This window comes from Podarcis pityusensis (genome assembly GCF_964106645.2).
Source record: "Podarcis pityusensis genome assembly, chromosome: Z".
Classification (NCBI taxonomy): domain Eukaryota; kingdom Metazoa; phylum Chordata; class Lepidosauria; order Squamata; family Lacertidae; genus Podarcis; species Podarcis pityusensis.
Window position 1 is genome coordinate 9,049,787 of NC_138044.1, and position 21,113 is coordinate 9,070,899.

The following is a 21,113-nucleotide window of genomic DNA, read 5'->3' on the forward strand; positions in this document are numbered from 1 at the left end:
GAGAAGGGATTGAGAACCTGCGGCCCTCCAGAAGATTTGGGATTCTAACTCCCATCAGCCTCAGCCAGCATGGCACAGGAGATATTAAAATGATCAATACCCCACATTACAAAAGCTACATTTAAAAAAATTTTAAATCAACAGTTTAAACAATATTAAAATATGTCAACATCTATGTGTCTGCATAGGCTTGCCTAAACAAAAATGTTTTAAGCAGGTGGTGAAAAGACTATTTTAAAGGTGCCTGTCTGGTGTCAATAAGTTCTAAAATGTGGGGGCTGCCATGCTTAAAGATTGGTTTCTTACAACTGCAGAGTATTATGTGGCACCTATGACAGTGCCAGTTCTGCAGTGAAGTAGCCACAAACTGCCATTTGTTAAGGGTGCTGAAAGTTCTGCAATACCATTTTAAAGGGCTATGAAACCACTTAGAACAGTCTGGCTCTCCCACAAATAAACCTGGAAACTGTGGTATCTTAAGGGTGCTGAGAGTGGTTAGGAGACCCTTATTCCCCACATGGAGCAACAATTTCCGCAGTGGTTTTAACCATCAATTACACTTCCAGGGATATCCCAGCAACTTTCAGCACCCATAACATGCTATGTTTCCTGGGATTCTTTGAGGGAACCCATGACAGGCTAAAAATATTCCTGCATTGCAGATTACATGATCCTTGTGGTCTCTTCCAACTCTACAACTGAATCATGGGATTCAACGATTCTATTATAGTGCTTTAAATATATGGTGCAGATTTGGCCTTCAACAACCTCAGGAGCTTCATTCTTAGCAAAGGCTTTGAACAATGTGCTGGAAAGATGAACAAGTGATTTACAAGTTTGATAGTGACAAGTGGGAGATGGGAGGTTGATGGAACTGGGGGTACTGCAAATGATCAGTTCAGGCATAGGACTTAGTTAGACCAAGTCACAGAAGATGAAAGGGATGTCAAGTGCTAATGACAGCACTTAAAATTAAGGGGAAGTGGGGGAGGTGGGAGAGATAAAGAGTGAAAGCTGACCTTTGACCCTTGTGGTCTTTTTCATTTCCCTCCTAAAGTCAGCGCATAAGACTTTAGGATCCAGCAGATTTATTGCCAATAGTTATTTCAACCACTCACTCTAGATCATTCCCATACAGCTGTTTCTACTATTTTATTTATTTACCATAAGGCTGATTATTACTTCTCTTATGTAAACATAGATTCAATGCAGGAATGGAGAGGTCAGTCTATTTCCGGTCTGTAAGTTTTGCTTCCATACTATCTCATGTCTGTCTTGCTTTCTGTGGCTGTGTTCTTTTTAACTGCATGAAAATTTGCTTTTAAATAGTACACATTTCCTTCTAAAAGATTCAAACACACACACACACACACACACACACACACGAGAACTGCACAATCCAAAGGATAGCTTTGTTTGGGAAATGGAAATAAGGTTGGCTTGCTTACAAATGCAGATGAAACTAAATTTGCAAGCACATCTCTTATTCAAGGTTGTCTGCAATAGCATTAAAGCAACTAGCATTACAACTTCTATTTCCAGCAGGTTTTTTGTTTTGTTTTGTTAAAACCAATAGTAATCACGAACATGGAACAAAGGGAACAACCTATTTTAAAAAGTCATAAAATGCTGCTTTAAAGTAAGTGGTCTATCAGGGGTGGCCAACTAAAAACTTGCAGTGATCTACCCACTTTTGGGGGGTTAAGGTCAAAGTTTTTAGAGGTCCAGGTCAAGGCAAGGCAAGGAAAGGAAAGGAAAGGGAAAAGCCATGTTTTTTGGGGTGCAGGGCAGAAATGTTGAGTTTTTTTAGGGGAGCCATACTTGTTGAGCTTCTTTGGGGGGAACCAGTGATCTACCACAGACGTCCAGTGATCTACCAGTAGATCACGATGTACCTGTTGGACGTGCCTGGATAGGATACAGCAGTACTATGGCACAGGCACTTTAAAGCACTATGATACTACTTTAAACAGTCATGGATTCCCCCAAAGATTTTTGGGGAAACTATAGTTTGTTAAAGGTGCTGTGATTTATTAGGAGACTGCTACTGCCCTCACAGGACTATAATTCTCAGAGTGCCCCAGGAAGAGGGATTGATTATCAAGGCATTCTGCTCTATGTGCTCACTCTTTCTAGTTCAGCGATGAGGTCCAGCAGCTTTTTCAGATGTTTCTGGGCTCCAACTCCCATCAGCCCCAACTAGCATGGCCACTGGGTCAGGGATGATGGGGTCCAACAGCTGGAGAACCACAGTTTCCCCTTACACAGAGACTATATAGGCCCTCACAAGACAATTGTAAGTGCTACCTGAGTGATGTATATGTCCAGTGATACTAATGTTCAACAGCGATGAATGCCAATTATTGTTTTCTTTTTTATAAATAATAATATTTTTATTGAGATTTTGTAATTGCAAATATCACATACCATTTTACAATTCTCCCTCCCCACCTGAGTTCCCTCAACTCCCCCTTTTGCTTTGTTACATTATTTGTTGTATTCTGCATGTATATAAATTATTAAATGTTGTTACATTGTCATCCTCTATGTTTAAATTCAATAAAGTTGTGAAAGTTTATTCAAATCCTGCCAGTGAGTCCATCTCTTTTTGTTCTTTCTGCAAGTGAGTTGTAAATGGTTCCCATTCCTTTTTAAAGTCACTGTTATCTTTTTCATGTAGTTTGACTGTTAACTTTGCTATGTCTGCACAGTCCATCAGTTTTTCTTGCCGTTGTTCTTTCGTTGGTGTTCCTCCAGATTTCCAGTTTTCAGCTATTAAAGTTCTTGCCACTGTTGTCGCATACATAAATAAATTGCATTTCCCCTTTGGTAATTCTTGACCTAAAATACATATTAAAAAGGCTTCTGCCTTTTTTACAAATGTCATTTTAAACATTTTTTTCCCAGTTCATTGTATATCATTTCCCAATTCTACAGCCAATTATTGTTTTCAATGGCCCTCGCATGATCATAATTACATGAAGGTGTGAATCTATCCATTTTGTATTCTCTGCTCTTCTCATTTTTCTAGTGTGAAGTTCAGTTCTCTGCTGTTCCACATATCAGCTTGTGAATTCTATTTTTAAAAGTCCTTTTGAACACTCACCGGTTTTTTTTAGTGTGGATTTCTTTTAAGACAGTGCTACTGTGAGTCATCAGCTGCCAGTTTGTGGTGACTCCATCACAGTGCCAGGTGGGCTGGGATGCTTCAGGGACCAAATATGGTACCCTGACATATGGGGGGGGGGTTGCCTGCCCACCATATCTGAGAAGCACTGCTTCAATACACACTTTTATTGCAATTTACTCTAATATAGAACATTTTGTATGTTATTTTCACTAATATATTCACACACTTTGCGCAAGTTTATGAATTAGCGTACATGTTACATTGCTAAAGAACTGCACTGCAAAATTCAGAAAAGTGTGAATATCAAAAGCTGATTGTTCTGCAGTTTGCTTATTGTTTCAGAATGTGTGAAGTAAGCAGGCTGACCTTCAAAAGTGAATTGAATTTCTCCTCTAAGCCAAGCAAACAGACACATTGCCACCCATTTGTGCAACTCCCAAGTGTTCTGTTCATGAGATATATATTGCATTGGATACAAGTCAAGGCATTAACGGTTGGTGGAAAAAAACCAAGTTAAACCAATATCTGCCAAGTGCAAGCCAGTGCTGTGGGATGAAAGACAGGGCCCATTACATGGCATCATGAGATTGCCTTGGTGTCCGCTCATTTACAGAATTAAGGCTACGAAAATATCAACAGGCTAACAAGGTTGTACAGGCGACCTATCAAGGGTGGGCCTGTAATCTGCTTATTAAAAATAAGACCCACCAAAGATGCCCATTCAGTGTGACTTTAGCAGCTTAAAGGCTTAGTCTGCTAAGGGGGACGAAACACTAAGGACTCCAGACTGGCCTCTTGTTTTGACAAATCCAGCTAATTGGCACAGGATAACTTTCACTTCAGATAAATCTGAGAAGGACTGGGAGACAATGGCAGAGTCCAGCTTGCCCATGGTGTGGGGGACACCTGGGTTCAAATCTTTACTCAACCATGAAGCTTGCAGGATGATCTTTAACATTCATTATCTCTTTCACTAACTAGTGAAGCCTGCAACAAAATGTTGCAGGATGGAGCTCCTCTTCAGGAGCTAGGCCAACCACCGTGCCCATTTCCTGGATACTCCATCCCAGGGTCAGCAAACTTTTTCAGCAGGGGGCTGGTCCACTGTCCCTCAGACCTTGTGGGGGGCCGGACTATATTTTGGAGGGGGGAAATGTTTGAATTCCTATGCCCCACAAATAACCCAGAGATGCATTTTAAATAAAAGGACATATTCTACTCATGTAAAAACAGGTTGATTCCCGGAACGGTCACGGGTCGGATTTAGAAGGCGATTGGGCCAGATCTGGGCCTTAGTTTGACTATCCATGCACCATCCATTCCCATTCTGACTTTCCATGTCCTTTCCCCTCACTGCCCAGTCAGTCAGCATTCTGTTTTCACTGAATGATCCATCTAGATCAGTATTGGTTGATTATTCAATTTTCAGAATGACCCACGTCAGAAGTTTGATTCTGCTTGTTTAGGCCTCCCTTGAGATGGTGGTTTTCCCTCATTGGGGATGGGCACCAATTATCACTGCGTATGTCTATCAAGAATAAATTTGCTTCTTGCTTAAGAAATAATACTTTGGATCTATTGTTAGTCCTGCTCAGAGCCTATCCATTGAAATTGGTAGAGATAGCTAACTTGGGTACATTGGTTTCAATGGGCTTACTTTGTTCTTAATTTGTGTGTGTCCACAGATCTAACTGATCAGTAATTTACATCAACTGACTAGCTGCTCACCCAGGAGCCAATATTATACCAATTCTGTTACAGCTGTATTACCACTTTGCAACTAATATTAAAGGTCCTGAAATCCCTGGTGGTATAGAAATATATTAAATTAAATAAAAATACCTGGTGCAGGGACTTGAGAAAAGTGTTTAATATTTAAAACAGACACACAATTAAAAAGAAAAAAAAGTTTCATTTCTGTAGCTAGGACATGACACTTTTTTTAAAAAAAAGTTTAATCTTCTGCTTTATCCAAAGCATAAAAAGCACCGAAAACGGCATTTGGAGAGGAAGTTTGATGGCGTGGAGATATCTTGATACTCTTCAACTCAGAAAAGAAATCTGAATGCTTAACCATTAAAAACAAAAAGTTATGCTTTTAATGGTATCAGTACAGAATTTCTCAGTAGAATTTTTATTAGCAATGAAGACAATTTGGTCCACTGCAAAAGGGAAATCAGCTTCTTGTATTAACTAAACACTATCTTTGCTATCTAGAGTTCCTTCATCTAAATCAGTCCCAGGCCACCAGAACTGGACATTCTGGGGTAATGCATAAGAATTCCACTCACCTGCTTCGTTGGTATTTCCATCCTGAATAGATTAAATGGAAAGGAGGCATTCTAATTGATGTCAGATGCCTCATCCCCCTTTTGTTCCCCTCTCCTTTCTACCCACACACCATAGAAGGAGGAGGAGGAAGAATCACTCCAAGCAATGTGGTTTCACTGATCTAGAGACCAGTTGAGGCCACTTAGACTCAATTACACAGCTTCACAAGAGAGGTCAAAGTAAGGAGTGGCTTAGCAATGTCCCAGAGGTCAAGAACCCATTGCTGCTGCTTTAAAACTCCCCAGCACAGAGCCCATGACCCTGCTTACCGCATCTGTAAAACCAATTACAGCACAAGCTTCATCTGTTTGCAATCAGATCCTCATTTACAGCAGTTCTGAGGACCTCCAGGTTCATCTCCATGACTTTACAGGTTTTTCTGCTTGTGGGTGAGGTGTCTGCTCTTTTCCCACTCTGAGTCCTTTCATAAGGTAAAAGGACAGTACTCAAACTGACCATTAACCTAATTCTCATGAAAACTAATAAATCAGTATGCTGTTTCTGCAGTAATTCAACCAGTTCTGGGTAAAGCTGGGAGAAACTGTCAATTTAGGCTTCTTTCAGTTTTTCAACCTTAAAAAATTAAAGTCCTTGCTAAAATTCATCAGACATATACATTTTTCTATGCAATTTCCCCCAGTTGCACAGATTTTTTTTGCAAGCAGTTTCCCTAATATAAATGCATTTTTGTACACCTGTAGGTGTATTTTTATGTACCTGTTATCTTATTTTTATCTTGTTGCACGCAACTTTGAATTTTAAAGCCTCAAACTGTAACGTGGTTTACAAGTTGGATACAAAACACAAATTTGTACTGAACCACTATTTTGTGTCTGAATCTTAATGAACCTCAGGATTCTAGGGAGAAAGAGAAAAGGATCCCACAAATGCCACTCTTGAGCTACAATACTGCAGCCAGTAATCAGTCACAAGATGAATAGAGGGAGCATATCTAAATTAAAGAAGACAAACCCGACCTCTACTTGACTTCAATTTAATAAATAGGCTAGCTCTTCCCCTGGGCTAAATTGATTTGACCTGTGCCCACAAACATATAAATTTTACTCACTGCACATTTACCATAAGGGCAAAAAATAATAATGACACACATCTGTTCAATAAGGCCATTAAACATGTTATGTCATTTCAGGTACAAGGTGATCAGCATTCCTGGCATGGTCCAAGTGAATGCTACCATTTACAAGTTTTAAAAAGCAATGGAAATATGTAACTCTAAAAAGTGAGGCGAGGCGGAACCCTCAAAAGCCTTCACTAATATATAGTGGTACCTGGGTTTAAGAACAGCCCGGTTTAAGAATGATTTGGTTTACAAACTCCGCAAAACCGGAGTGGCTTGGCTTGAGAACTTTACCTCGGTCTAAGAATGGAACCCAAAAGATGGAAGGGCACCAGTGGCGGGAGGCCTCTTTAGGGAAAGCACGTCTTGATTTAAGAACGGTTTCGGTTTAAAAATGGACTTCTGGAACGGATCAAGTTTGTAAACCGAGGTACCACTGTATTTGCATTCAGGACTGGTACCAGGTTTGAGGGGGCACGGGGGAAGTATTCCCTGCTGAGACACCTCCTCAGTTAGTGAATACTGCTTGAGACAGCTGCCAAAAGCACAGCTGTGCTGTGGGTGGCTAGATGTACCTGTCATTTTAATTTCTCACAGTGCCTTTATATCATAGATTATGGCCCTCATGATGCTATTGGACCATATGAGGAATGGAGAAGCCCTAAAGACCTCTCTCTCAGGTCCTTTAAATTATTCCCATGTTATGGGCCCCTCATGCAGCACATAGTTAAACTCTGGAACCCACACAAGTGACTGATGGCCACCAACCTAAATGGCTTTAAAAGAGTATTAGACAAATCCATGGACAAGAGAGCTATCCGTAGCTCCTAGCCATGATGACCCTATGATCTGCCTCCATGGCCAGAGGCAGCAATGCTTCCGAATACCAGTAGCTGGAAACTGCAGGAGGGGAGAGGACTCTTGTGCTCAAATCCTGCTTAAAGGTTTCCCACTGGGGCATCTGCCCCCATGATGCCAGCTCCGCAGCAACCATCTCCTGCTTACCCTCTGCCACTGAGGGGTTGAAGTCCTCCCCACCTCCCCAGTGAGGCTCTGTGTTCCAAAGAAGGGGTGATGGAGAGTGCTGATGGGTCTGCTTTCCTCTTTCCAGTCTCTGGAGTCACAAGGGGAGAACCTCTGTCCCTAGGTGCCAGTCTTCAGGCAGCACTTTAGACATATATTTTCTCTCCTCCTCCTCTGTCTGGAGATGCAAAACCATGACATACCTGAGAGAATATGAGGGGCCTGCTCAATCAGGCCAATGGCCCACCTAGTCCAACATCTTGTTCCTGCAACAGCCAACCAGATGCCCCAGTGGGTCTGCTATCCAGTCTGCATGGGCAGATTCAAGCCCCCCCCCCCCCAGCCTTGAGGCAGGGTGACGCAGCGGTGGAGGAAGCCGCTTGGGCGCCTGGGGCAGCACCAAAATCTCACAAGATCTCATGGCGCATGCAATATTTTGCTGGAAGCTGCTGCTTCTGCTTCTTTGCAGGCTATGTCACACAACCCAGGTAAGGGAGGTGTCAGTGAGTGGACAACACGGCAGCACATCCCTCCCCCCATGGGACATGTCAGCCCCTACTTCTTAGACTTGTCTTTAAACAAGACTAGACAGATTTAGACTAGACAGCCCTTCAAAGAGAGGGCACCTTCAAAGAGGGGGCTGTCCTCTGTAAAGTAGGTCAGATGGCCACCCTATCTGTGAAGCTCTGAAGGATCTGCAGAACCTCAGGAGATACCATAGGAACAAAGACCAACAGACCAAAAAGGCAAATTAACAGCTGCAGAGGAGAATTTTGCTTCAGCTTCTGCCCCTGCTCTGACCCAGATATAATCACCTACCCGCTCATTTATTCATCCTACTTGAAAATGGCCAGCTAAAATATCCTCCAGGGAAGTGGCTCTTAACCCCTGCTGCCTAGGCATAAGAACTTCATGACCTCTAGCTTTGCAGAAATTCAGCTGCCTGCAGGCATTTAAAAAAGATGTAGCCAAAGTTCAATTCAACTAATTAGGCTTTTCCATCATGAACCTAAGAGACATAGACAAGGCTGAGGCCTCAGTACCAATTTATCATGAATGCCCAGCTGGTGGCAGCAGGCAAACATAACAGTTGTGGTGTAGTGGTTAGAGTGCTGGACCAGGACCTGGGAGACCAGGGTTCAAATCCCCACTCTGCCATGAACTCGCTTTCAGCATAACCCCCTCACAGGGTTATTGTAAGGATAAAATGGAGTGGAGGGGAATTAATGTATGCCACCTTGAGCTCCTTGAATAATAGAATTGGAAGGGACTCAAGGGTCATCTAGTCCAACCCCCTGCAATGCAAGAATCTCAGCTAAAGAGTCCATGACAGATAGCCATCCAACCTCTACTTAAAAACCTCCAAGGAAGGAGAGCCCACAACTTCCCAAGGGAGACCATTCCACTGTCAAACAGCTCTTGCTGTCAGAAAGTTTTTCCATATGTTTAGTTGGAATCTCCTTTCCTGTACAGTGGACGCTCAGGTTGCAAACTTGATCCATGCGGAAGGCACGTTCGCAACCCACAGCATTCGCAACCCGCAGCACCGCGTCTGCATGCCTGCGGGTTGAGATTCGGAGCTTCTGCACATGCACAAAGTGTGATTTAGTGTTTCTGCGCATGCGTGAGTGTCGAAACCTGGAAGTAACCCATTCTGGTACTTCCGGGTTCAGCGAGGTGAGCAAACTGGAAACACACAGCCCGAAGCGTCTGTAACCCGAGATATGACTGTAACTTGAAGCTATTGGTTTGAGTTCTACTCTCCAGAGCAGGAGAAAACGCACTTGTTCCCTCTTCCATGTGACAGCCCTTGAGATATTTGAAGATGGATATCCTATCTCCTCTTTTCCAGGCTAAACATACCTAGCTCCTTCAACTGTTCCTCATAAGGCTTGGTTTCCAGACCCTTGATCATCTTGGTTGCCCTCCTCAGTACATGTTCCAGCTTGTCAACATCCTTCTTAAATTGTGGCGCCCAGAATTAGACACAATTGGAGAGGCAGTGGTGGTTGGTACCCATTGGGGCATGGAATGCAGGGCGACCAACAATAGGTGGCACCAGAGCCAATGAAACAGCCAGAGCCAATGATATAAGCCAACTGTTACAAGGTTTGTCCCCATCCTTCTCCTCCCTGCTGAATTCTTCAAGGGCAACACTGAGACTAAGGAGGAGGAGAAAGCTGGCAGGCAAGATCACCTTCTGGATTGTAAGTAGGAAGGCAGAAAGGTGGGGTCTGGCTGAAGGCAGATTGAGGTTGATGGGCCTGGGCCCCATTCACCCTAATGGACCAGCCTCCACTGGAGGTATCCACACCACAATTTTGTCATGTAAATTAGGTTGAGGGAGGCTGGCTGGCTGATGATCACCCAGTGAGTTTCATTTTTTTTGGGGGGGGGGGAGTAGTTGAACTTTGATCTCCAGTCTACCACTCTGACTCTATGAGCTATGCATCCCTGCCCTGAGCTACTCTTTCCTGGGGCAGAGGAGCCAGCATTACAATCCTGCAAGTGCCACCACCAAACAATTTCCTTTTTAAGACAAAAAGAACCTGAAAGATTGGCACATGGCTAAGCGTGGACACAGCTGTCTCTGCAGGCTCTGAAACTCTTGTACAGAGAGATCTATTGGGAAGGGCACTAGAACAGCTCCCAGAATGCTCCTAAGTTTATGGTGAACAGGCTGGCTGCCCTGAAATATTTCTTTCCAAGTCATCAATGCCCACTTTCTAACACAGATCTCCCTGCACCCTTGGCAATGATAAATCTAAGCCACCAGCAGCCCCCCTCACCCTTTGTGACCTACCCCTGCCATGAATCAAACAAGACCAGACATGAAAGTAAAAGACAAAAGATTTATACAATCTGAAGAGAAACCAGAGAGGATTGTGTCCAGAAATGGCAAAAATATATTTCTAAATATATCTGGCAAGGGGAAAAACTGAGGGAAAAAATACAAAATATTGATAGATGCTAAAGAGAGAGGAGGTTTTTCTCTGCTGGATATGAGATTATATTATGAAGCTTCCTGCCTGTGCTGGTTGAAGGAATGGTTGTGTCAGGGAACTGCCATCGGAGCTAGAGGCGGAGGGAAGGCTCCAGAGGGATGGCGGAGAGGGTCCCAGTAGGGAGAGAGGCAGCCCGTCTGCTGGGGAAGGAAATCAGTGTAACACCAGCAGAGAATGGGGGCAGATGGGGGAATCGGAGAGGAGGCTCCAAGACTCCTCGCCGGAGACCAGCGGAGAGAGTACGGGTCCTCTGTTGCCCACACCCTCCCTGCGCAGAAGGCTTCCGTGCAGGGAGTCTAGGCGTCAAGGAACTTTTGTGCTGGAAGAAGTTTAAGAAACGCCCACTGACAGATTCTGCCAGCGACTGAGACAGTCACGATGCTGGAGGCTGTTCAGTCAGAAAGGGTTTAACCAGGTAACCTCGCCAGGAGTGGCGGCAACTTATGCACGAGCAACCCCTAAATCCATTACAGGTTGTCATTGAAGAATCCACATATCTTAGACCTAGAAGGTCATGATAATATACTTGGCTGGCATGCGTATTTGTGCTATGAAAAGTTGAAAGTACATAAATAATTTATATAAAGGGAATGTACATAAAGTACATAAATAAACCGTATAATTAGGAAAAAATTGTATAGAGTATGGGATAAATATAAAAAATTATTGGAAAGAAAAACACCACTTTGGCTTTCACCAGTAGAAACTATAGGGGTGAAAAAGAAGAATATGACGGAAAACTGGTAACACAGGAATTTGTTAAAGAAGGAAGGTGGAGAATTTAAATTTAAAAAGTTAAAGGACTTATCAAGAATGTTAACATGGATGCAATATCATCATTTAAACAAAGTATTTATAAAAGATAAGAAATGGGGGTATGCGGGACAAATATCTCAATTAGAGAGAGAGATCTGTTAGACTGTAATGTTAAAGTGATGTCTAAAATGTATGCTACTGCTAGAATGGGAGACAAAAGATGAACAAGTGAAATCATCAGTGATACATTGTGCAATAGATATTGGTCACAATATAGAAATGGAGGCATGGGAACGATTGTGGAATATAGATATAAAATTTACAGCATGTTATGGTTTAAGAGAAAATTATATGAAAATGCTATACAGAGGGTATCTAACACCTACCAGATGGCAAAAACATATAAACTGAAATCGAATGAGTGTTGGAAATGCAAAGAGAAAGAAGGTACCTTTTTCACATGTGGTGGTCTTGCAATAAAGCTAAAGCCTACCGGGAAATGATATATAATGAATTGAAAAAGATGTTTGATATAACATTTGTAAAAAAACACACACCAAAAAAACAACAACCAGAAGCTTTTCTCTTGGGAATGATGGGATCAAAGGTACCAATACAGTATAGAAATGTATTTATGTATGCAACCATGGCTGCAAGAATGATATTTGCCCAATGATGGAAAGAAGAAGTCCCGACAAGACAAGAATGGCTACAGAAATTAATGGACTATGCAGAAATGGTAAAACTTACTGGAAGAATAAGAAACCAAGACAACATACTCTTTAATAGAGAATGGAAATCTGTTATCAAATATATACAAACAAATTGTAAACAAATTAAGACGTTAGCAGAATTATTGTAAAAATGTGCAGTTGCTACAACTTATATGAAATAGATAAGAAAAAGTATAAACAAATTTAATTAGGAAATTCTGGGGGAAATAAGAGTAAATTTAAGGAACCATAGAAAGAAGGTTCAGCATGTAACAATGTTTTTTTACTGTATTTTTTTTTTGTTATAATTTAAAATTATATATATATATATATATATATATATATATATATATATGACCAGACATGAAAGGCAAATCTTGGGCTGACCTCAGCCATGGGTAATGGAAATCAAGTGGATGCCAGGGGCATTTTGACCCACCCTACATCCATCATCAAGATCTTTCAAAGAGAGAAAAGGCAACTCTTAACATCGTCCTGGGGAGAGAGGCAGAAATAAATCTTACAGCTTCCAATTGCTGGGTGTTTCCCAAACTCTTGCTGAAGGCACCACAGCAGAGGTGGGCCAGATGGTGGGAGATGGAGTCCAACAACATCTGGGTGGTGAAAAGTTCCCATTCCTGATTTACAGTGTTAAACAGCATTGTGGAACCTGCTATCCTCCAAATGCTGCTGGACTCCAGCTCCCATCATCCTAGGCCATGTGCTGGATCAAATCAAGGGTTTCTCTCTTCCACCTTATGGAGAGGGGGCAGCCCTTGAGGTATTGCAGTCCTGACCTGAGCCGTTTAAGGCTTTATAGGTCAAAATCAACAATTTGAATTGGGCCCAGAAACTACAGTGGTACCTCGGGATGCGAACGGGATCTGTTCCGGAGCCCAGTTTGCATCCTGAAGCGAACACAACCCGCGTCCACGCGTCGTGTTTCGCCGCTTCCGTGCATGCGTGCGACGTCATTCTGACCGTCTGCGTGTGCGTGTGCAGTAAAACCTGGAAGTAATGCGCTCCGTTACTTCCAGGTTGCTGTGGAGCGCAACCTGAAAATACTTAACTTGAAGCACATTTATCCAGAGGTATGACTGTAATTGGCAGCTCTATGTATAAGTTGTTTCAGTAAAACATTGGAAAATGGGTGGCTGGGAGGGTGGGCATCTCTTTGTATTAAGAACTGATTCAATGAAGTTGTGAAATAATTTTAAATTCTAAACTTGTTTGCAGATTAATTGCATGTTTGAAACAGATACTATTTTGTGTTTGACTGACAAGCCATGCAAAGTGGCCTTGGTTCTGGCTACTGCTTCTCCATATTCCACCTCCCCTCCCACTGTGCAAATCACTATTGTTGCTGTTCTTGTGTAAATTTTCTGTGTATTTCCGATTTTTTACTAACTTCTAGTTTTTCATTAAACAAATGATTTCCCCCCATTTGTGCAACAGGCTTTGGCTGATTAAACAATTTGTGGCTTTTAAAATGTGTCAGGGGTGTGTGTGGTTTTTTTATGCTATATATTTTATGTTTTCCTTGTGTGTTTTATGTAGCGGTCTTTGGCTGAAGGGAGGTATGTAAATTTAAATAGTAATAAAATAGTAAGTTAAGGATTCAATGAGTCAGCCTCTGTCACTAGAGGCATGGGTGTTTCTGTCAAGTTTCTCATCCTTCCAGTTTTAAATTTGGTTCCCCGCACCTCTGACGTAATTTGCAATTTTATTAAAATTCATCAGTTGGAATTTCTTCTGATACACACAGTTTTGACCAATTCTTCTGCAAACAATGTCCCCTAATAAAATGCATTTGTGCACCTTTCACACTAATACATGCAGTGCTAAATACATACTTGCTAAATTTGGAGTACTGGGTAATCTAGTCTAAGGTTACCAGATTTTTACAATGAATCCGGGGACACTTTTCAACTTCCTACTAAATAGATGGATTTTGTCATTGGACTGATTTGTAAATCTGGGGACTGTCCCCGGGAAACGGGAACACCTGGTAACCTTAATCTAGTCCAACTCCCTTCAATGCAGAAATCTCAGCTAAAACATCCACGACAGATAGCCATCCAATCTCCAGTGCATGAGAGACAGGGCTGTCTTAAGCATATGCGGTGCTGGGTGCAAAGATCTACCCGGTAGCACCCCCCCCCCGGTTGCCCAGTCCCAGGCACGCAGAAGGGTGGAGCCAGCTGGCTGCCTCATCGTCTTGCTGGCTCGGTCGCCCCCAAATTTGCGGCGCAGAGCCACCCACAACAAAAGAGCCCATCGCGGCGCTCCAACTGACAGGCGGGCTCTTCCCCAGACTCAACTCTCGGACCCCAACTCTTGGCCTGGCACCCCTGACAGCCCAGTGCCCGAGTGCTCCACACCCCTAGCGCCTATGGGTAAGACAGCCCTGAGGAGAGACCACCACCTTCCAAGGGAGTCCGTTCCACTGCTGAACAGCTCTTACTGTCAGAAAGTTTTTCCATATGTTTAGTTGGAATCTCCTTTCCTGTAACTTGAAGCCATTGGTTTCAGTCCATGTGGTTTCAGTCCATGTGTTGGTTCAAGAAGGGAAAATAGATAGCTTCTCATTTCCCCACCATCCATATCTGTCACACGCGGCCTAGTGCAGATGACATCAGTACCATGAGCTTTGTCCCAAGAGAGACTACAGGGCACACCTATATACAGAAATCAGTTTCTATGCCTTAGCATATTATGGAACAAAATGACATCATTTGGCTCAGGTTTATAGTCATTCAGCTGTACCAGGAAGTGGGAAATCCACCAGCATTAGACCATCAACCAAAGTGCCCCAGCTCCCGCAAGCTGGTTGAGAGAAGAAGGGAAACACCATGACCCAACACCACCCAGCACTATGCCCAATCCATCCAAACTGTCTGACTCATAGTATTAGGAATGGCCTCCACAGAGCCAGCCAAAACCAGCAGAAGAACCCAACACCTGACCTCAACTGCAGGAAAGTCAAGCCTTCTCCTATCAAGCTTTGTGAGTTCTGCAAATAGCAATTGTCAGGGGTTCAGGGACAGAGGCACAGGGTAGGCAGGAGATGGAGAGCGATGGGGATGAATCCCAGGACAGCGAGGAAGAGGATGACAATGACTCTAGAGATTCCATGAGTCTTTCCAGCGAATCAGAGGATTCCCAGAAGGGGGCGCCGGTGGTCAAGGCCAGGGGAGCCCCAGGGGGGACTTGTCAGGAGCAGGGGGCCAGCGGGGGATCCCAAAGTGGCAGCTGGGCGTCAGGACCAGCCTCCCCGCCAGAGTGCAGCGAAGGGGGTGGAGGTTCCAGTGTATCAGGGGAGGAGGCTCCGGCAGTAGAGAAAGGAGGGAGGTCGGAGCAAGCCACCCTCCCGGAAGGGGAGGGGAGTAGTGAAGGGAGTAGCGTAGCTGTCAAAAGGAAAGTTAGAGGTTGGGGGCGCGCGCCAAGTTCAAATGTAGAGGCGCGCGGAAGTACAGGGAGCCCGGAGGAGGGGCCAGGTCCCAAAGCCCGCAGGAGGGGGCAAGAGCAGTCTGATTCCGCGTCGGAGGAATCCAGGAGGGGCGAAACCCCAGCGGGCAGAAAGACCCTGCGGAAAAGGAAAGAGAGAAAGAGGTGGAGCAGCGCAAGCCTCTTAAACTGGTGCAGGGCGGGGACAGATTCAGAAGGGACTTCAGCGGTCTAAGCCTAGCAGACGTAGGGCTGCGCGCCTCGGATCTGAAGCAAACAATGAACTGCAATAAACACTTTTGTATATAAGAAAAGAAAGGCGTTGGTCTTTTGTGAGCTGAGACTTGAGGCAGCCCTGACAGCAATAAATAAAATAATAGTCTGCTAGTCCTGTATGTGATGACAGGGTGGTAGCATTTGAAAACAATCAAAATTGACAGTTTTGTCCATCCCTGGGACTGTATGGATGGTGACAGGTGTGTAATTAAAATTATCTGCAGAATGCAAAACAGGTCCCTAAAAGCTTCAGGTGCTGGATCGCACAGCACTTCCTAAATTTTACATATACTGTATATGTATTATCTCATTATGACATACATATGATGCCACAGCCATCATAGGCTAATATCTCACCCCATATCACTTTTCTTGTAAACAATAGGAGAAAGGTTCTACCTTATCCTTTACAACAATTCTCAGCGGACCTAAGAAAACATACATCCCTCTTGGCCCAGGCTGCCCATCCATGAGGCAAGGTGAGGAAACTGCCTCAAATGGCAGGATCCATAGGGGCAACAGATTCCAATGCAGATCTTTATTCCCCTTGTTCCCAATGTAGATCTTCACTCTCTGCTTCTTCCCTGGTGGGAGGGGAGTGTTGTTTTGTTCCTCAGGTGCCAAAATGCCTTGGGTCAGCCATGCTCTGGGCCACAGCTGGAGAATCTGCTTTGCACGCAGAAGGTTAAAGGCTCAATCCCCAGGTTGAAATGGTAGTGGACACTGTCAGAAATCCTGGAGAACCTCTGCCAGCCAGTGCAGACATTCTTGATTGTAAGCGGCAAGTTTTTATCTCTAAATTAAACTTCAATATGCTCAAACCTGTGGCCCTTTTGCTTTATCTGCAACACATTAGTCCTTTCAGTCACACAAGATCTGTGCAACAAGTGAGCACATATATTTAATGCACAGAGTAAATATACTGCAGGAATGTCTTAAGTAGCCCCAGTCAAAGGATGTCATGAGAGTACCAATGCTTTGAGAGTGTAGAGCAGCTACCCCTGAAACGGATAAAAAGAATCGCCCAACCAAACTTTTATGAATATAACGCAGAGTTACTCCACTGAACCAGAATGTGGAGTGGGTGCAGATCATACAGGCAATTCCAAGTTTAATCCTTGACATCTCCACGTAGGACTGTGAGAGAATCCTCCCTACACCCCTGGGGAGGTGCCGCCAGTCAGTGTTGGCAATATTGAAATAGATAGACCAATGGTGCAACTCAGTATAAGGCAGCTTCCTATGTACCCATTATAGCGAAACGGTGGTATTACAGTAGTAGAACATCTGCTTTGTCGCAGGTTCAACCCCCATCTTCTCCAGATAGAGCTGGGAATATTCGCTGCCTCCTGAAAACTTGGAGAGATGTTGCCTGTCAGCATAGACAGTGCTGAGTTGAATGGTCCAGTTGTTTGACTCAATATAAGGAAGCTTTCTATGTAGATTCAGTTGAGACATTTAACACCCAACCTGAGCTAGCTTGGCTTCTGGATTTTTATCCTCCCAAGTGGCAGTATATGATCTCACAGTGAGTAATGTCTTCAAGATCTGGAGTTTTAAAATGACGTAACAGATCCCATGCAGGAAAAAGAAAAAACTTTGTCCCTCCTTCCAGCTGTGGTGACCTCTTATTTGTATGACTGCAGACATTGAACATAAAACCCATGTTAAATCTTATTAGCCTGCCAAAGCCAGCACCCAATCACTTACGTGTGCTAGAATGACAATACTCTTCACAGCTGCCTATGGACAGGGAAAGCAAGGTTCCTTGTCTGGAACCCTTGAAACCTGCCTGCCAGATGGTAGGCAGTGCTGTGTTACTGAGTAGCTCAATCCCTGGCTGCAACTCTGCACATGCTTTTGAACTGTATGTGTGTGATGGGGAACCTGTTGTAGCCCAAAAGCCATGTACCTTCTGGGCAACATTCCAGGGGTCGGGGAACATTCAAACGTGGGGAGAGCAACATGGCCAATTTTACCTTTGTACAGCAGTCTAGTTTCTACATACTCCCCTTTGTCCTCCATCCAGGCAGCAAAGAGGTACTATCAGAGTTCTATGGACACATTCCAGCCAGGCAAAAACACTGAGGCTGCAAAGGATGGGTGGGGTGGGGGTCAGTGAGGGGCATGGCCTTGGGACAATCCCAAGGTAGATTTACTCTGCCCTGTTCTAAAAGGTTGAGATCTTGCACACTGCTGTGCAGAATGGTCCTACATCAAAAGCACAAGTTTCCACCTCCACTTTAGACCAGGACAGCAGCTGCACAGCCTATGGTACTGAATAATTTCTAGGAGCACTTTAGACCACAGAGCTCAGGCCTTACAGACCCATGAGATTGGAAAGGTTATGTGGATCTTTCCTTGAACAAAGACATTTTGGGCAGCAAGTCAAGCCCACCCCACAAAAAAAGAAAGAAAAGAAACACAGACCCATCTCCCCTCTCCCCTGCAAAATACCATAACGTAGCATAGCCAGCAATTTGCAACAGAAGGTTAGCTGTCTGATGTCTGTCATTCATTAAGCACCCTAGCTTGACAGATGCTCTTTTAAAAAAGAAAGAAGGAAAACAAAGAATTCTCCTGCAGGTTTCCCATTCACAAAAGAAAGACTTGTTTATGGTAATCTCTTTTTGTTGTTCTGGATTCAGAGCTGATCCTCAGTGCCAGGCTGCAGACATCCAACCAATTGCATATAAAGGCAGGTGTTGCAATGTGTGGCACAACCGGGACCCATGAGGATTGGGATCCACTGCCAGCATTTAGGAAAGATGGTCCAGGCAGAGGCAGGGTTAAATCGCAAGCAAAGCAGAGGCAGGGAGTCATTTTTAGCCCAAGGGCCACATTTCCTTCTGGGCAATCCTCTGGGGGCCACATGCCAATAGTGGGCAGGGGCAGAAGTAGGTGGAACAATGGTGCAAATTTCATCCTCCTTCAGTTTCTACACACACACACCTCTTTAGCCTCCATCCAGGCAAGTAAGAAGAAAACTTTGGAGTTCAAAGGTGCAACCCAGACAGAAACAAACACTCAAGGAGGGTGCGAAGCAGAGACAGGAATTTGATTTGGGGGAAAGTCCCAAGGACCAGAGAGGTCTGTAGGGCTGCATGTGGCTCCTGGGACTAAGGTTCCCAATCCCTGGGTTAAGATAATCAGGGCAAATGGACCCCTGGAATCTAAACAGATCAGCAAGGATGCTTTGATGGGGAACATTTAACCCACCTGTGTGGACTGTGTGGCTGCTACTGGGGAGACTTCGCTGCCTCTGATGCAGTCAGGGCTGGATTAACCATTAAGCAAAATAAGCACATGCTTATTTTCCATTGTCAGATTTTAAACATTAATGGTCACAAATTGCTCAGCTAAGCATTCCTTTTCTCTGTTGAAGTATATTAAAAATCTCAACAGAACAACCATGCAACAATCCTCTGGGATAGCTCCGTGTCCTCTGGGATAGCATGGTTGTTCTGATGGGATTTTTAAAATACTTCAACAGAGAAAATGAATCCTAGCTGAGCATGAGACTCTTAAAATCAGATTTAACAATCCGATCAGAGACTTTGCAATTAGAAGAAGTAGGAGAATTTCCCCCCGAACATAAATAAAGTGGAAGTATACAAAAACAAATATTATTTTCCACCTTCCTGTAGGTTTTGTTTCAATTAAAAAAATAGCATTATTTTTTTTACTGTTTATTATTGTTTGTATTCTGAATTAGATATATATGGGGGCACCAAAATCTGTTAAGGGCTTAGGACCTCTAAATGTCTTAATCTGGCCCTGAATGCAGTGAGAGGTTACTGGGCCAGATACCTTGATCCCCGTTCAGCAAGGCTGTGCTACTGCTCTTAACGAAGAGTTGCAATCAGCGCTAGTCCTACTCAAGGTAGACCCACTGAAATCAACAGGCATGAGTTAGATTTATTACTTTAAGTGGGTCTACTCTGAGTAGAACTTGGTGGGATGCTGAATCCTGCAGCACAGTTCTTGACAGAAGTGACACCCTGTCAACATGTAGCAGCCCTATAGTACATGCCTTCCTAGGAGTAAGTCCTGCTGAGGTCAATGGAGCTCGCTTCTGGAGAGATGTACAGCAGGTTGCACTGTAGGGACAATGATTTTGAGGGCGCCTACCTGGGTGTAAGGTATGCGGGTGGCGCTGTGGGTTAAACCACAGAGCCTAGGACTTGCCAATCAGAAGGTCAGTGGTTCAAATCCCTGCAACGGGGTGAGCTCCCGTTGCTGGGTCCCTGCTCCTGCCAACCTAGCAGTTTGAAAGCACGTCAAAGTGCAAGAAGATAAATAGGTACGGCTCCAGCGGGAAGGTAAACGGTGTTTCTGTGCGCTGCTCTGGTTCACCAGAAGCAGCTTAGTCATGTTGGCCACATGACCCGGAAGCTGTGTGCTGGCTCCCTTGGCCAATAAAGCGAGATGAGCGCCGCAACCCTAGAATCGGCCACAACTGGACCTAATGGTCAGGGGTCCCTTTACCTTTTACCTGGGTGTAAGCAGTCATCAGATACATGGGTCTATACTACTCAGAATATACCCACTGAAATTAATGGGCATGATTAACACTGACAGGTCACTTCCTATCCAGGGAACTCCAGGGAATTAAATATAACCCAGGCAATTTAATATCAAGTAACACTACAATGGTTAACCTCACTTTCCTGCGAGTCAGCCTCTGTGAATTCAATTGGACTTACTTCTGAGTAGACAAGGTGAGGATCGCAGTGTCAGGGCCCCCCCCCACCCCCCACAAATGTCTCCGCGTCTATTCCCCCTCCCCAAAGAGCCACCTGCTCGTCTTCCGCTGACCAGCGGCGCCTCCCTTACCTGTAGGCAGCCCCGAGCCGCCGCTGGCTGCGGAGTCTCCTCCATTCCGCTCTAGGTGGCTTTGCCCAGCAGTCGCAGATCCCAAACTCCGGGGCCAGAACAGAAGCAGCGGAAGGAGCAACATCACCGACGGCTTCTCTCGAACAAAGGGCGCTGCCGGAGAGCCCGAGGAGCACCGTTTCCCACCGGGCGGCGGAAAACGCTTGCGAGAGGCTGAGTGTCGGACGAGCCCGTGGACCCGGCTCAGAAAGGCTTGAAGGAAACTTCCCCGCTCCCCTCCCGGGGCATAGCGCCGCCCCGCGCAGCCACAGCCGCTAAGATACGCGCGCGGTGGGGGGAAGAGGGAGCGTGGCTGTTAAGGTGAAAGTAACTTTCTTGAGAGTAACTCCTGTTACATTGGAATAGGATAGGAATGAACACTGCAGGGCGTTCGGAATAGACAGAAAGACAGGCAGGTATATAAGAGGTGTGTGTGTTTCAAAAAGCAAGGTGAATTTTCCCACTTTTAAATAAAAAAA

At 44.4% G+C, this 21,113-nt stretch overlaps 1 protein-coding gene across 1 annotated transcript in view; it reads right to left on the bottom strand.

The window, feature by feature from the left end:
- LOC308468891 (uncharacterized protein) overlaps positions 1 to 20,877 on the bottom strand; it is a 152,117-nt gene extending 131,240 nt beyond the window's left edge. The window contains exon 1 of the mRNA XM_080991362.1: positions 20,596 to 20,877. Coding sequence (XP_080847488.1) covers positions 20,596 to 20,719 — 124 coding nt within the window. The 5' untranslated portion in view covers positions 20,720 to 20,877. The remainder of the gene's footprint in view (positions 1 to 20,595) is intronic.
- Between the last annotated feature and the right edge of the window lie 236 nt (positions 20,878 to 21,113).